This window comes from Ornithorhynchus anatinus, chromosome 11, assembly GCF_004115215.2.
Source record: "Ornithorhynchus anatinus isolate Pmale09 chromosome 11, mOrnAna1.pri.v4, whole genome shotgun sequence".
NCBI classification, from domain to species: Eukaryota; Metazoa; Chordata; class Mammalia; order Monotremata; family Ornithorhynchidae; genus Ornithorhynchus; species Ornithorhynchus anatinus.
The window spans coordinates 9,454,087-9,470,861 of NC_041738.1; the positions used below are offsets into that span (position 1 = coordinate 9,454,087).

The 16,775-nt window shown below is 47.4% G+C and overlaps 1 protein-coding gene across 1 annotated transcript in view; it reads left to right on the forward strand.

The window, feature by feature from the left end:
• Positions 1-1,696: 1,696 nt before the first annotated feature.
• The window catches only part of N4BP1 (NEDD4 binding protein 1), a 42,013-nt gene continuing 26,934 nt past the window's right edge, over positions 1,697-16,775 (forward strand). The window contains exon 1 of the mRNA XM_007669426.3: positions 1,697-1,998. Coding sequence (XP_007667616.1) covers positions 1,768-1,998 — 231 coding nt within the window. The 5' untranslated portion in view covers positions 1,697-1,767. The remainder of the gene's footprint in view (positions 1,999-16,775) is intronic.

Below are 16,775 nucleotides of genomic sequence, written 5' to 3' on the forward strand. Positions count from 1 at the left end.
CTATACTGTTTTTAATGAATTGTAGCACTTTGTATCACTGAATGAAGTACTCAAAGTGGAAAACTTGGGCTGGATAATAATAACCATAATAATAATGGTGTTTTGTTAAGGGCTTACTATGTGCTAAGCACTGTTCTAAGCCCTGATAATGATGGCATTTGCTCAGCGCCTACTATGTGCCAAGCACCGTTCTAAGCGCTGGGGTAGATCCAAGGTAATGAGGTTGTCTCACCTGGGGGCTCCCAGTCGTAACCCCCATTTTACAGATGACGGAAGTGGGGCCCAGAGGAGTGAAGTGACTTGCTGCAGGTCACAGAGCAGACAAGTGACGGGTCCCCTTGGAATAGACGTAAAGGACCCACCCCGGCTGCGGGTGAGAGAGGAAGAGGGAACCTTCCCTTTGCCTTAAGCACCACCATGGCTGCGGGGCATTTAGACTGTTAGCCCGTCATTGGGCAGGGATTGACTCTATCTGTTGCCAAATTGTACATTCCAAGCGCTTAGTACAGTGCTCTGCACAGAGTAAGCGCTCAATAAATACTATCGAATGAAAGGAAGAGCGAGCCTTCCCTTTGCCCTAAGTACCACCACAGCTGTGGGGCGTTTAGACTGTGAGCCCGTCGTTGGGCAGGGATTGTCTCTATCTGTTGCCGAATGGTACATTTGAAGCGCTTAGTACAGTGCTCTGCACAGAGTAAGTGCTCAATAAATACAACTGAATGACAGGAAAAGAGAGCCTTCCCTTTGCCCTAAGTACCACCACGGCTGTGATGCGTTTAGACTAGGAGCCCGTCGTTTAAGACTGCGAGCCCGTCGTTGGGCAGGGATTGTCTCTGATACCGAATGGTACATTCGAAGCACTTAGTACAGTGCTCTGCACAGAGTAAGCCCTCAATAAATATGATTGAATGAAAGGAAGGGAGCGCCTTTCCTTTGCCCTAAGTACCACCTTGGCTGTGATGTGTTTAGACTATGAGCCCATCGTTTAGACTGTGCGCCCCGTTGTTGGGCAGGGATTGTCTCTATCTGTTGCCGAATTGTACATTCGAAGCGCTTAGTACAGTGCTCTGCACACAGTAAGCGCTCAATAAATACAACTGAATGACAGGAAAAGAGAGCCTTCCCTTTGCCCTAACTGCCACCACGGTTGTGGGACGTTTAGCCTGTGAGCCCGTCGTTGGGCAGGGGCCGTCTCTATCTGTTGCCGAATGGTACATTCGAAGCGCTTAGTACAGTGCTATCTGCACACAGTAAGCGCTCAATAAATCTGACTGAATGACAGGAAAAGAGAGCCTTCCCTTTGCCCTAACTGCCACCACGGCTGTGGGCCGTTTAGCCTGTGGGCCCGTCGTTGGGCAGGGACCGTCTCTATCTGTTGCCGAATGGTACATTCGAAGCGCTTAGTCCAGCGCTCTCTGCACACAGTGAGCGCTCGATAAATGCGACTGAGCGAAAGGAAGGGAGAGCCAACTCTTTGCCCTAACTAAAGATGGCAGCTTCCCCTTCCTTCTCCCCGCCCTGCGGGGTGGCCGCCTTCGGGCCGCGCCAAAATGGCGGCGTCGGCGGTGGCGCGCATGCGCCGCGGGCCGGGCCCGGCCTCCGGGGGCTTTCCCCAGTGTCCGGCTGCGGGCCGGCGGGGCGGGATGGCCGGGCGGAGCCGCCGGGGCGCGGGCATTTGGCCGCCTCTTCGGGGTCGAAGGACCGAGTAGAGCGGGTCCCGAGGAGGAGGAGCCGGACAGGACGACGACGGCGTGGGGGCGGGAGGCCATGGCGGGGAGGCCCGACGGGCCCGGCCGTGCGGGCAGGACCGTCCTGGACGAGTTCACCGCCCCCGCCGAGAAGACGGCGCTGCTGGAGCGGAGCTCGGGCCGCATCGAGGGGCTGTTCGCCGTGGCCCTGGCCGTGCTGGGCGCCCCCCAGCCCGCCGACACGCTCTCCGGGCCCGGACGCATCTGGCTGCGCCTGTCCGGGGCCGAGGAGGCCGTCCGCAGGGCCAAGGTAACCCACCCCACACCGCTGTCGGGAGGACTGGCCCCCGTGGCGTGGCCGAAGCGCCTGCTCCCTGCTAGGGATGATAATGTTAAGCGCTTACTCTGTGCGCAGCGCTGTTCTAAACGCTGGGGGCGGGGGGGGAATCCCACGTGAGGCTCACCCTTAATCCCCATTTTACAGATGAGGTCACTGAGGCCCGGGGAAGTGACTTGCCCACCGCTGACAAGTGGCTAGGCGATCCAAGGCCCGCCGGGTCGAGGGGAGGCAGGAGGGGCACGGGTCTCGAATAATATTGATGATGGTGGTTGTTAAGCCCTTCCTGTAATAATGTTGGTATTTGTTAAGCGCTTACTATGTGCCGAGCACTGTTCTAAGCGCTGGGGTAGACATAGGGGAATCAGGTTGTCCCACGTGGGGCTCACAGTCTTAATCCCCATTTTACAGATGAGGGAACTGAGGCACGGAGAAGTTAAGTGACTTGCCCACAGTCACACAGCCGACAAGTGGCAGAGCTGGGATTCGAACTCATGAGCCCTGACTCCAAAGCCCGTGCTCTTTCCACTGAGCCACGCTGCTTCTCCACGCCGCTCCACGCTGCTTTCCTATGTGCACAGCACCCTTCTAATCATAATAATAGTTGGTATTGGTTAAGCGCTTACTATGTGCCAAGCGCTGTTCCAAGCGCTGGGGTAGATAGAGGGTCATCGGGTTGTCCCAGTCTTCATCCCCGTTTTACAGATGAGATAACTGAGGCATAGAGAAGACTTAATGTTAATAATGTTGGTATTTGTTAAGCGCTTACTATGTGCCGAGCACTGTTCTAAGCACTGGGGGAGATACAGGGTAATCAGGTGGTCCCATGTGAGGCTCACAGTTAATCCCCATTTTACAGATGAGGTAACCGAGTCACAGAGAAGTGAAGTGACTTGCCCACAGTCACACAGCTGACAAGTGGCAGAGTCGGGATTCAAACCCACGACCTCTGACTCCCAAGCCCGGGCTCTTTCCATTGAGCCACGCTGCTTCTCCAAGTGAAGTGACTGGCCCAAAGTCACCCAGCTGACAAGTGGCAGAGTTGGGATTCACACCCATGATCTCCCAAGCCCGGACTCTCTCCACTAAGCCGCAATGCACTTCTTTATCTCCCGTGACCCCTCCTCATTGTGACCCCCATTTTTCAAAGGTCGGTTGGGTTTGGCGGGGGGGGGGGGGGCGTGGGGGTCCCCCTGAACCCCCAGACTCCCTTGCATGTGACTGGATTCGGCCCGGCACCCCAGCTGTTCCCCACCTGGAGCGCAATCCCCTGTCATTCCCACTTTGCTCCCGAAACTTTGTCCCTGGGCTCCCCATTTTGTTCATCTTCAAAACTCAGTGAGCCTCCCAACCCCATTCCAGGGAACCGTTTGTTTATCTCAGGCCAGTCCTTGGAAAACACCTCCTTCGAAGGAGTTGAGGATTATTTAGACAGCTTCAGTCATCTTGCTAAGCATGCTGGTGAGATAGATAATAATAAATAACTCATTACTGTTAAGGGCTTATTAGGTGCCAGAATAATCAGATCGAACATAGCCCCTGTCCTGGGTGAAGCTCCCACTCTAAGGAAAACAAGGATTTACTCCCAATTTGGCAGATAAAGGAAACTGAAGCACAGAAGAGTGCCTGCCCTAGGTCACACTACAGGCAAGTGGCAAAGCCGGGATTACAGTAGTAATTAAGGTATTGGTTAAGCGCTTACTATGTGCCAAGCACTGGAGTAGCTACAAGGTAATCAAGTTGTTCCACATGGGGCTCACAGTCTTAATCCCCATTGTACAGTAACTGAGGCAACACAGGTCACCTCACTCCCAGTCCTGTCTCTTCCCGGGAGGACATGCTTCTCTTTGGGCTGGTGGATTGTACCATTCCCATGTTCTATTTGGAGAAACTGAGGCACAAAGGTATTTGTGTCTTGACCGGGCTCCCGTAGCTGGGGTTAGAAGTGGGTGCCTGATGACACTCACCTGCCCTGCTCCACCTGTTGACTTGTTTCCCTCCATCCCACTGCTTCAGTGAGGGTCAGCACCTCTAGTCAGGGAGCCCCGAAAGGCCCTGAGGACTCCGCCGGAATCCTTCAGGGCGAGGGAGAAGTAGGGGCAGATGCCTGTGATCGGCTGGTACCCGTGAGAAGGCAACTACATGAGTTTATGGACTGCGTTTAGCGTTTCAGGAAGTGTGTTTGTCTCTTTCCTGAGCCAGAAGGAAGGGGAAGAGTAAGGCTCTTACTGTGTCAGAAGAGGCTTGTAAAAGCCAGCGTTAGAATCAGACTAGAGAGGGAAAAGCGCGTATTCTCATCATATACATCTCCTGTTATTTTGTTCTCTATCTGTGGGAAGTGGAAAACGGGAATTTGAGTGCTGAAGATTTAAAGGGGGATGGGGGAGAAGCGTCTTTCTGCCCGGCTTTTCGATAAAGGAATATTGCTTAATCCAACCTTTTCAAAATTACATAAAGCTCAAATCTGTAGATTCATCTTTTAGGGATACTCTGTATATGCTGCTGGGTCTCTTTCCACAACACATACAGCATTCTTTGACCTAGCCAGAAACCTAATGGGTTGTCAGTGTCATTATAATCTATATTACTCACAGACCCTCATGTCCATTTTGACTACTACAGCGGCCAGTCTTTCCTTTCATTATGCCAAGCTTGCTGCACATAATGATCTAGTTTTAGCACTCAAATTTGCAAATGTACAATCTTCCTGCAGCTTAATGTTGGGAAGGAGCTTGGCCTGGAAGTCAGAGGACCTGAGTTCTAGTTCTGGCTCTGCTACTTGTCTCTGTGACATTGGCTGAGTTCATGGGCAGGGAGTATGTCTGTTTGTTATATTGTACTTTCCCGAGCACATAGTGAGAGCTCAATAAATACAATCGAATGATTGAAAGTCACTTCACCTCTCGGTGCTTCTTTGTTTCAACTGGTAAATAAGGATTAAGACCGTGAGCCCCTGGTGGGACAAGGACTGTGTCCATCCTGATTATCTTGTATCTACCCCGGTGCTTAGTACAGTGACAGACACACAGCAATCCCTTAACAAATACCATAAGAAGGCAGAGTAGCCTAGTGAATAAAGCACAGGTCGGGGAGCCAGAGGATCTGGGTTCTCTGGACTGTAAACTCACTATAGGCAGGGAGCAGATCTGCTAATTTTGTTGTATTATACTCTTCCGAGCACTTAGTACAGTCCTGTGCATATAGTAAATACCACTGATTGATTCTCATCCAGGGTATACCACTCGCCAGCTGTGTGACCTTGGGCAAGTCACTTCACTTCTCTGTGCCTCAGTTTCTTCAACTGCAAAACGGAAATTCATTACCCGTTCTCCCTCCGATTTAACTCTGAGCTGCATGTGGGACAGGTACTGTGTCCGTCATGATTAACTTGCATCTATCCCGCCGCTTAGAACAGTGCTTGGCACATAGCAAGCCCTAAACAAATACCATTTAAAAAATACTTTATTTTTTTTTTAAAGTAGCGTCGTCAGCAGGCAGTACCAAGTCTAACCGCTCAGACTGGCAATTTCCACATCCCCTTGGTCTCTTCACTGCTGCCTGTAAAACTCTACTTGTTGCCCCACCAGTTTTCAAGTAGGTGAGTGAGTGGCTCAGAGCCACCTGCTTGTGCATCCACAAGCTTGACCTAAAACCCAGAAGAAAGTACAACGGAAGTGGTGTTGACATGCCTTCTATTTCCCACTGTTTTCACTTTTTCTCTTGCGGCGGGAAGGAGGGACAGGAGACGGCGTCAAACTCCTCTTCACTTTTATCCCCCGCAACGTGTCTGAATTGCAGGCGATTTTGGTGGTCTCTTGCCTCTGTCCTTTCCAGTTTCACTTGAATACAGAATGACTCAAGGCAACCCAGCGGAGATGGGTAGCCAGTCATGTCATGAGACAGGGCACAGATCTAGAATGTGCTGACACAAGGGTGAATCTGGCCAGGCTTGAGCCCGATTTGAATATCCCCTCTGCAGGGTGCTTTGGGTTATTTGCCAAGCAGCAGAGCTGCAACTGTACATGTGGGACTTTTTGTGCACCTGCAGTTGTTCTACTGAACTGCCAAAATTAAGTCACAACCCCCGGTAGACGTGCACGGTAGCACCACCCAAAAGTACAGCCCAGCTCTGTTCCACTGGTTTTGGAGCTTTTTTTGTTTTTAATGGTATTTGTTAACCGCTTACTATGTGCCAGGCACTGTACTAAGCCCTGGGGTAGGTACAAATTACTCAAATTGGACACAGTCCCTGTCCCACATGGGGTTCACAGTCTTAATCCCCATTTTACAGCTGAGGTCCCTGAGGCCCAGAGAAATGAAGTGACTTGCCCAAGACCACACAGCAGACAAGTGGCAGAGCTGGGATTAGAACCCAGGTCTTTCTAACTCCAAGGCCCGTGCTCTACCCATTAGGCCACACTGCTTCTTATTCTGCTGTGGCGGCCCAATCCTGATGCCGTTGGTCCAGGATAGGAGGGAGGTGAGAAATCATGGCCCTCCCAACGGGCCTCCCGGATACACACTGTCTACCACCCTAGTGTGACCTCCTGCTGCCAGCAGGAAGCTGGTGGTGGTGGTGAGATGGTAAAAAGGAGACAAGCCCCTCACGTATATAGACAAACATTATCAGACATTCTGGAAAGCCCCAGAACCAGGAAGCTGACTCCTCCTAGAGGGAAATCTGTTTTACATGGGATGTCAGTCACTCACCCGGTGACATCATGAGGAACCCAACCATCTCCCAGAGAGGAATTGGGCACCTGGAAGGCGGGTGTCAGAAAAGGCGAGAAAAGCCCCAGGCCTCCAAAGGGGAAGGACACCTATGTGATTACTGTAGGCCAGAAGGGCCTGAGTTTCGACTGGGTGGACTACCATGGGAGACCCTGGGCACTGGGTGCCCACAAATGACCTCCCAAGGGCAGCCCAGCAGGGTACCAGCAGCTTGGGAAGCCTTGCCTTTCACTTAGGAACAAGTGCCAAATCAGGGATAGGTGTTTATTCTAAGTGTTCTACTGTTGTTGCAGTTGAAACCTCTAAACCTAGTTAAAATGAAGGTTAGCTGTTAATAATAATTGTGGTATTTGTTAAGCGCTTACTGTGTGCCAGGCACTGTGCCAAACGCCGAGGTGGATACAAGCTTTTCATAACCGAGCTGTGTGTACGAAACCCACCAGTTCGGAGAGACTCGCCATCGCAGAGAGGGGACTGGAGCTTTGGAGTTCCCTCCAAATCTGTCAGTCGATCAGCAATGTTTATTGAGAGCTTATTTTGTTACGAGCACTACGAAGCACATGGGAGAATTCAGTACAGTTGGTAGACATGATCCCTTGCTGTCAAGGAGCTTTATAGTAAAAGGGAGGAATCTCAGCAGCCTGAGCCGAATCTCAGTAGACTCAATAGAGAATCGACATGGCCCAATGGATGGAGCATGGGCCTGGGAGTCAGAGGGACCTGGGTTCATTCTTTCATTCAGTCGTATTTATTTAGCGTTTACTGTTTGCAGAGCACTGTACTGCTAAGCACTTGAAAAGTACAGTACAGCAGTAAAGAGAAGCAGCGTGGCTCAGTGGAAAGAGCACGGGCTAGGGACTGAGAGGTCATGGGTTCAAATCCCAGCTCCGCCGCTTGTCAGCTGTGTGACTTTGGACAAGTCACTTAACTTCTCTGTGCCTCAGTTCCCTTAACTGTAAAATAGGGATTAAGACTGTGAACCCCACGCGGGGCAAACCTGATAACCTTGTAACCTCCCCAGCACTTAGAACAGTGCTTTGCACATAGTAAGTGCTTAACAAATGCCATCATTATTATAAAGAGAAGCAATCGCTGCCCACAACGCTCTTACAGTCTCATTCTAATCTAGAGATGAATTCTAATCCCAGCTCTACACTGTGACCTTGGACAATTCTCTGAGCCTCAGCTACCTCAGCTGTAAAATGGACATTAAGATTGTCAACCTCGTGTGACGGGGACTTTGTCCAAACTAATTTACTTGTATTCACCGCAGCACTTCGTGCCTGGCACGTGGTAAGTGCTAAACAAGTGCCATCATCATCATTATTGTTATTATTAGGAAGATGAACCCACAATGATTCCCATGCCTTTGGGAGACACTAAATCTAAAAATGGGCTGATGGCAGCCCCAGAAGATGGTGGGGTGAGTTAATGTGGAGTCCCAAGATGTTTAGTGCCATCGCAGCTTCCCGGCTTTGTGTGCCGGCATCCCATATCAATCAATCAAGCGATTGTATTTAGTGCGTGCAGAGCTGGTACTGGGAGAGTAGACACATTGCCTGCCCTCAAGGAGTTTGCGGTCTAGAGGGACAGACTTTAATAGAAATAAGTAAATTATGGATATGTACATAAGTGCTTTGGGGCTGAGGGAGGAGTGAATAAAAGGAGCAGATCCGAGTGTAAGAGAGTGGGAGAGGAGGAAATGAGGGCTTAGTTAGGGAAGGCTTTGAAGGTGGGGAGAGTATGGGAGAGTAATCCCCTAGTAGCCTTTTATCCTAGTTTAAATGTGGATCCTCAGCCCTCCAACAGATTAAGTCCCTTCCAGGCTGGAGCAATGTGTCAGGGAGGGCCAGGAGGACCGCAGTTTGACAAGACCAAACCATCATTTGCTCTAAGTTGTATCTGGGTAAGGAACAAATATATTGTGACATCGCTCCTGAAAGGAGGTGGGTTTTTTTCGTTGTTGTTTTCAAAGCTGCAAAGGCACATGAGTTCTGATAACTGAAATAAGATAAAAAGAGAATTCTGATCAGTCACTAAGCCCAGAAACATCAGCGCACAGAGGAAATTCTTAGATCGTAGTCTTGGACTGTAATTCAAGCAAGATATGTATGTATGGCTTGAATGAAAGAGATTTTGCTTTAAGGCATGTTACTTCTGCTTAGGTGTTTGCAGCGGGAGGATAGGAATAAGAGCTAGGGTATTAAGACTTTACTAGATGATAAGCATTGAGGTAGAAAAAAAGATAAGATTTGACCGGAAAAAGATAAGATTTAACCCCCTCCATGTCTCACAATCTGAGAGCACTAGAACAGGTTTTTTATCTCCATTTTACAGTTGAGGACACTGAGGCACAGCAAGATTCAGTGAGTTGCCTAGGGTCACCCAGTGAATAAATGATAGAGTTGGGATTAGAACCTTGGTCTCCTGACGCCTAGTCTTATGCTCTTTCCACAAGGCCATGAAGTAAAACTTATGACAGGAGAGTAGGTGTTTTTTTTTATTATTGTTTGCTCTGTCTTGGAAATAGTTGTTGAGTTTGGCCTAGTTTTCTGTTTTTTTCTGGAAGAAAGAGTAAAGTAAAAAACATGAATTAATAATTAAGGAGATTAGTGGATTTGTTCTAGAGAAATCAAAATTTCAAAAAGCACAAGAATTAGCAGTTAAGCATAATTTGGTTAATCAGGAAAAAGTTTGGTAACCTGTTTGACTTCCAAGATGTCACACTCTTTGGTCATACTATGTGATAGTGTCTAAAAATAACTTATTAAATCTTTTATGGAGTTTGGTTGTCAAAATGGAGACCAGGGGGTCTGCCTCACCTGTCCTTGTCTCCAGTACAAAATAGGATGGCACTCAAGATTAGGCGGTTCCATTTTCAGCTTCGTATTCTACAGACCACCTCTCTCCCCACCTTCAAACCCTTAGCCCCCCAAGAGGCCTTCCCTCACTAAACCCTAATTTTCCCTACTCCGTTTCCCTTCTTCATCACCTCAGTACTTGAAACTGTACCCTTTAAACAATTGACATTTACCCCACCCTCAGCCCCACAGCACTTATGTACAAATCCACTATTTAATGTCTGTCTAGACTCCAGGCTCCGTCTGGGCAGGGAACCTGTCTACCCACTCTGCTATATTGTACACTCCCAAGCACCTAGTGCAGAGCTCTGAGTACATTAAGTGCTCAATAAATACCATTGATTGATAATAGCTAGTATTTTGAGCACATCCAGAATGTTGTAATAAGCATGATTCTAAGAATGTCCCTGATCATTCGTAATTATTATTCATGGGTAACAAGCGATATCCTCTTCCCCTCTACCAATTCTTAACCAGAAGTTAAATGCTTCTAGTTAAACGAAAGAACATGTTTTGTTGAGTCACCAAACTTGGTTTGTGCAACTTATAGGCTTTTTCCAAAAAAGCCTGTCATTTCTCTATAAGCACTTAGAAACTGTGTAGCATTGATCTCCCTTATGGGTAACACAGTATGTGGAAAGTGGTGGTGTTTTTTTTTTGAAAGAGGAAGACCGTGAAACCTCCCGCTACCTTTTAGCAAATAGTGACATTCTGTTGAAATGTGTGAGATGCGTCACTTGTCTTCAGAATTACAAACTATGGTCGCTTGGTTGTCGATGAGCTGGGGCAATACGTTTAAGGATTAAGAGAGCGGTTTGTACCTGGCCATTATTTCTGAGAAAGTAAGTTGTGGTGATATGTCTCGTAATGGAGGTGTTAACCAATATCTGGATTTTGTCCGCTGAATCATTTCTCAAAAGCCGTGGCTAATGAATTTGACCTCTGCCGTACCCAAGTGTGTGCCAGGCTTCATCTTGGTCACTGTATGGTTTTTCCCTGCTTAAACCGTACCTGTTTTGTTTTATTTTTAATGACATTCAAATTCAGGCGCCTTGGCAGATGGCTTATGGGACGGTGGCCAGGACTAAACCATCTCCCTTGAAAGAATATCAGCATGGTAAATGCGTAAGAAATGTCATCTCTACTCCTGTGGGGACTTAAAACTAGACTGTAAACCCACTGTGGGTGGGGAACGTGCCTTCCAACTCTGTATTGTGCCCTCCCAAGTGCCTAGTACAGTAAGCGCTCAGTAAATACAACTGATTGATTTTAAGATATCTCCAAACTCCCCAGCCCTCAGTGGGCCTTTACATGGCTTAATGAGGAGCCAGGTATCCCGTCGTCCCGACTTGTAATTAATTTTGATAATTAATATTCCGGTCACTGAAATAGGAACCCCTTGACTTCAGTGTTTACCAAGCCCTCACTTTGTAATGAGTATTGGGAGACACTCAGAACAGGTCTAAACCCTGAATCCTGGCCTTCCAGCTTGCCCTAACCTACTCACTGTGCTCTCTTGATATCAACTTCTTGTTTCTTTTCATGCCCTCCCTCCCCCTTCAGGCCACTGCTCTCCCCATCTTCAAAGCCCTTCTGAAATCACACCTCCTACAGGAGGCTTTCCCTGATTAATCACTCATTTCCCCCTCCTGTACCTCCTCCCCTCATTGCCATTTCTGCCCTTCTGAGTCTCCTAAGCACTTAAGAACTCACAACCTCCTATAGCATTTAGGTACATATCTTTATACAGCGTGGCTCAGTGGAAAGAGCATGGGCTTTGGAGTCAGGGCTCATGAGTTCGAATCCCAGCTCTGCCACTAGGCAGCTGTGTGACTGTGGGCAAGTCACTTAACTTCTCTGTGCCTCAGTTCCCTCATCTGTAAAATGGGGATTAAGACTGCGAGCCCCACGTGGGACAACCTGATTCCCCTATTTCTACCCCAGCGCTTAGAACAGTGCTCGGCACATAGTAAGCGCTTAACAAATACCAACATCATTATACCTTACTGCTTCTTCCTATCTTTACTGTATTCCAGTGTCTCTCTCCTTTACCAGCTTGTAAGCTCCTAGGGGGCAGGGATCATGTAAACTAATTCTACTGTACTATTCTAACTGCTTAGTACCATACTCAGAACACAGTGGGTGCTCAATAAGTAATAGGAGAAGTATTCATTGAGCACCAACTCGATGCAGTGAACCATATAAGATGCCTGGGAGACTAAGATAGAATTAGTAGTTGTGGGCAGGGGATGTATCTACCAACCCTGTTATATAGTACTCAGGTATTTAGTATAGTGCTCTTGATAAAGTAAGCACTTGATAAATACCACTGTTTAATTGATCCCTCCCCCCCCCCCGAGGTTCTTACATTCTAATGAGGAGACAAATACATAAATACTTGCAACTAAAATAGTTAATGAAATCTATTTTTTTAATGGTATTTAAGTACCTACTATGTGTCAACCACTGTTCTAAACCCTCTGTAGATTGAAGTTAATTATGCAGGATCCACACGGGGCTCACAGTTTAAGTAAGAGGGAGAACAGGTAATGAATCCTTGGTTTTGCAGTTAAGGATACTAAGACACAGAGAAGTGAAGTGACTTGAACACAGCAGGCAAGTGGTGGAGCTGGGATGAGAACCTAAGTTCTTTGGCCCCCAGGCCCATGCTTTATTCAATGGGCTACTATGCTTCTGTTGAATGTTTAGTGTAAACAGAGCATGCTGCTAAGCACTTGGGTGACAAGATCCTTGCCTTGATGAAGCTTACAGTCTAGCAAGGGAGATAGACATAAAATAAACTACAGCTAGGGGAAGTAGCAGAAGTTTTACAGAAGTGTGGTGAAGGGGAGTGGAGTGAAACCTAAGTGCTTCCACGGAGGGAGAATAAATGAGTGCATAAATATATAGACATGAGTGTTGTGAACGAGTGTGGTGGAGTTTTTTGATGGGTTTCAATGACAGAGGACTGAAAAATTAATCAGGAAGGCTCGTTGAAGGAGATTGAATTTTAGGAGAGCTGCAGCCTATAGGACTTGGGGGGTGGGTTGTTTAACTGGGGGAACAGCAAAAGGGAGGGGCAGAAAGATGATCTGTGCAGCACGATTGATTCGAATGGAAGACAAGCTGACAGATTTTGATTAATATTGAAAAGAGTGGTGAGTAGCTCCAGTTAGTAATCACACACTCCCATTTTCACTCGATCAGTATGAGAGTCAAGCTCATCTCTGGAACTAGATTTGCTGGATTCCCAGAGAAAAGCTCTGCTATTGTGGGCTGGGAACATGTCTACCAACATACTGTACTTTCCCAAGCACTTAGTACAGTGTTCTGCACACATTAAGCGCTCAAAAAATACCATTGATCAATTGATTCCCTTTCCAGAGACCCCTTTGTCTTCTCACCATTAGTAGCATCATCATCAGTCAATCAGAGGAATTTATCGAGTGTTTACCATGTATAGAGCAGTGTACTGAGTGTTTGGGAGAGTACAGTACAGTGGAGTTGGGAGAAACAATTCCAGCCCACGAGGGAGCTCAGAGGCCAGAGGATGGGGAGGAAGAAAAAACAAAGCTCAGACAGGTATCTCAAGGGAGTTTTGAACTGATAGCTCTGGGAAAGCTGCTCAGACAGCTATATACCCCATTAAATACAGAGAACATTCCAGTTCTACCTGAAAATTTGGTTCTGTACATACCCCCAAAAGACTATGGGATCTACCAGCAGGGAACTACTAATTTCTCTCTGACTAGGTCAGGAAATCCTACTGGGGAAGAATTTACTCAATCAATTAATGGTATTTATTGAGTGCTCACTGTGTACCAAGACCTATACTAAGTCCTTGGAAAAGCACAGTATGATAGTTGGTAGACACAGTCCCTGCGCTCAGGGTGTTTACAATCTGTTGGGAGGGGAAAGACAGTCAATAAAATAAATTACAGATCAAGGAAGTAGAGGATAAGGATATGTACACCAATGCTAACTAGAGAAATTTGAGAGTGAAAAGAGGAAAATAGGCCTGGGAGAGTAAATATTGGGCAGCAGTGGGAAGAAAAGGATTCTTCTATATGGATCTATATTTATTGAGCACTGACTGGGCACTTTACTAAGCTCTAGCCTTTCTCGTTATGGACCAAATTTAGTATCATCCAATCAGTATTTCTCAAACACCTGATGTAAACTGAGCTAGAGGTGTTTGCAATTGAATCATAATGATTCAGTTTTAGAGGGATAACCCCCCTCCCCCCTCGACCCCAGCCACCCCTCCTTCCCTAGTTTCTTCCAAGTGTTCAAGGACCCAAAACAATCTGGGGTTCCTTACTTGTTTGTGGCTTCAGTGCTAAAGGGATGGTGTATGTTTTCAATTAAATCTGTGGCTCTAATTCTAAAAAAACTGCTGTGCAACCTTGGGCAAGTCACTTCACTTCTCTGTGCCTCAGCTACCTCGACTGTAAAATGGGGATTGAGTGTGAGCCCCATGTGGGGCGTGGACAGTGTCCAAATGGATTACCTTATATAATAATGGTGGTATTTGTTAAGCACTTACTATGTGCAAAGCACTGTTCTAAGCGCTGGGGGGATACAAGGTGATCAGGTTGTCCCATGCGGGGCTCACAGTTTTAATCCCCATTTTACAGATGAGGTAACTGAGGCACAGAGAAGTTAAGTGACTTGCCCAAAGTCACACAGCTGGCAAGCGGCGGAGCTGGGATTCAAACTCATGACCTCTGACTCCCAAGCCCGGGCTCTTTCCACTGAGCCACGTTACCCCAGAGCTTAGAACAATGTTTGGCACATAGTAAGCACTTAACAAATACCATAACCTTCCTCCCCCAAAATAAATAAAAAAAGGGTTAGGACTCAAATAGACAGATCAGTCCCCAAACTTGCTTCTTACTAGAAACATAAGAAACCTTAATCCCAGGAACACAGAACCGTTTTTCTTTCTCACATAGCCCAAACTTGGTTCCCCAGGACCAGAACCTTTGGCCTGGATTCCCTGAGGAATTTCTCAGAATTCCCAAGGCTCTCGCTGACCCATCAATCCGGGCATGTGGTGGAACTCCCTCCGATTTTAGAGTTGCTGCCAAGTCCCTGGGGATTCCCCCGTGGATGGCAACGTCATTCAGAAATACTGCTTCTCTTCCCCACCTGTCCTAAACCCAGTGTCATCCTCCTTGGACTGGGCCATATCACTCTCCCTGAAAAAGGGGCCAGGGAAGCGGTCAAACCAAGAAATTACTTTGTTGACTTCTTTGACTAATTGACTTAATAAGAAAAGAATGAGAGCAGTCCAGACATCATGGTTTATGACTTAGTTTTAAACCGGAAGTACAGAGGCTTCCTGTAAATACAGGCTACTCATCAAGATTGGTGGTTGTAGTCAGAACTATGAATTGGAAATAGTTTCAGACAGGGGTGCCCACTTTTCATATGGAGCGAGAGGACCGGGAAACTTGGGAGAGTGGCTTTTGTGAGGTGGGGAGGCTTTCTTGCAAACAATGCTAGGAATATGAGTATTGGAGCCTTTCCAATTCATCAATTAATAGTAGTTATTGAGCACTTAATGGTATCTATTGAGTGCTTACTGTATGTAGGGCAGAGTACTAAGAGCTTGGGAGAGTACAATACAAGAGAATTAGAGAGGAGTCAAGGATAATGCCAAGGTTACGGGCTTGTGAGATGGAGGATGGTAGGGCAAGTCACACCGGCCTCTGTGATCATTTAGTCCTGAGGAACCAGAAGTACCTTGAGTCAACTGTGATTATGGCCACCTTACTTCCCTAGCCCAGTGCTTTCCCTCGGGGCTAAGCAGTTTCTCTTCTCCCCTTCTTTTCCTCCTTTCAAGCCTTCTTTTTTATGGTATTTGCTAATCAATCATATTTATTGAGCCCTTACTGGTTTCAGAGCAACATACTAAGCACTTGGGAGAGTACAATATAACAGAATTGATAGACATGCTCCTTGCCCACAACAATCTTACGAGTGCTTACTGTGTGTCCTGGTACTAAGCACTGGGTAGATACAAGCTAATCAAGTTGGACACAGGCCATGCCCCAAGTGGGGCTCAAAGTCTTAATCCCCATTTTGCAGATGAGGGAACTGAGGCACAGAGAAGTGAAGTGACTTATCCGAGGTCACACAGCAGCCAAATGGCAGAACTGGGATTAGAGCCCAGGTCCTTCTGACTCCCAGGCCCTTGCTGTATCCACTAAGCCTTGCTGCTTCTCCTCGGCCTCTCCTTCTCTCCCTCCCCACTTCTCTTCTTCCCTTTTTGTCACCTCCTTAGTGAGGCTAGCAGTAAATTTCGCCTCAGAATAGTGCACACAACCCAGCCACTTCCAACATCTGGGAAGCCAAAAAGGCCTGGAACTGTGAGAAACAGGATCCCGTGGAGGTGGGGACATGAGGAAGTCCAGCCACTTTCTGGAGTTGCTGATGAGAAAAGCCCAGGTGTCTGCCCTGAGTGAAGACATTAACAGTTGAATGCAGGGTGTTGGTATGGTGCTGAAAGACTATTCAACCAACAGGGAGCTGCCCAGGGCTTCTCTCCTTTATGCAGATGAGAAGGATGAGGCCCACAATCTAGTTCATCTCCCTGAAACAGATAAGAAGACTGAGGCCCACAATCTAGCTTCACCCTCTCTAGACTGTTAGCTCTTTGTGGGCAGGGACCATGTCTACTAAATATGTTATATTGTAGTCTGTCTCAAGCACTTTACTAGAGTGCTCTGCACACAGTAAATGCCCAGTAAATTTGGTTGATTATCCTCCTCAGTCAGATGAGAAGACTGAGGCCCACAATCTACCTTCTCCCCTTATACAGAGGAGCCTGAGGCCCAGAGAAACTGTGACTTGCCCAAGATCATACAGCAGACCAGCGGCAGGAGGATTCAAACCATAGTCTCCTGACTCAGTCCCATACTTTTTCCAGTAGGCCACGCTGTCTCGCCTGTCAGTCTTCAGTTCACAGCAGAAATTGGAACACTGGGTAGCTTCCACTCACAGTAATAGTAATAATTGTGGTATTTATTAAGCACTTACTTTTTATCTGGCACTCTACTAAGGGCTGGAAGGGATACAAGCAAATTGGGTTGGACACAGTCCACTTTCCGCATGGGGCCACAGTCTCAATCCCCATTTAACAGAGGAGGTAAC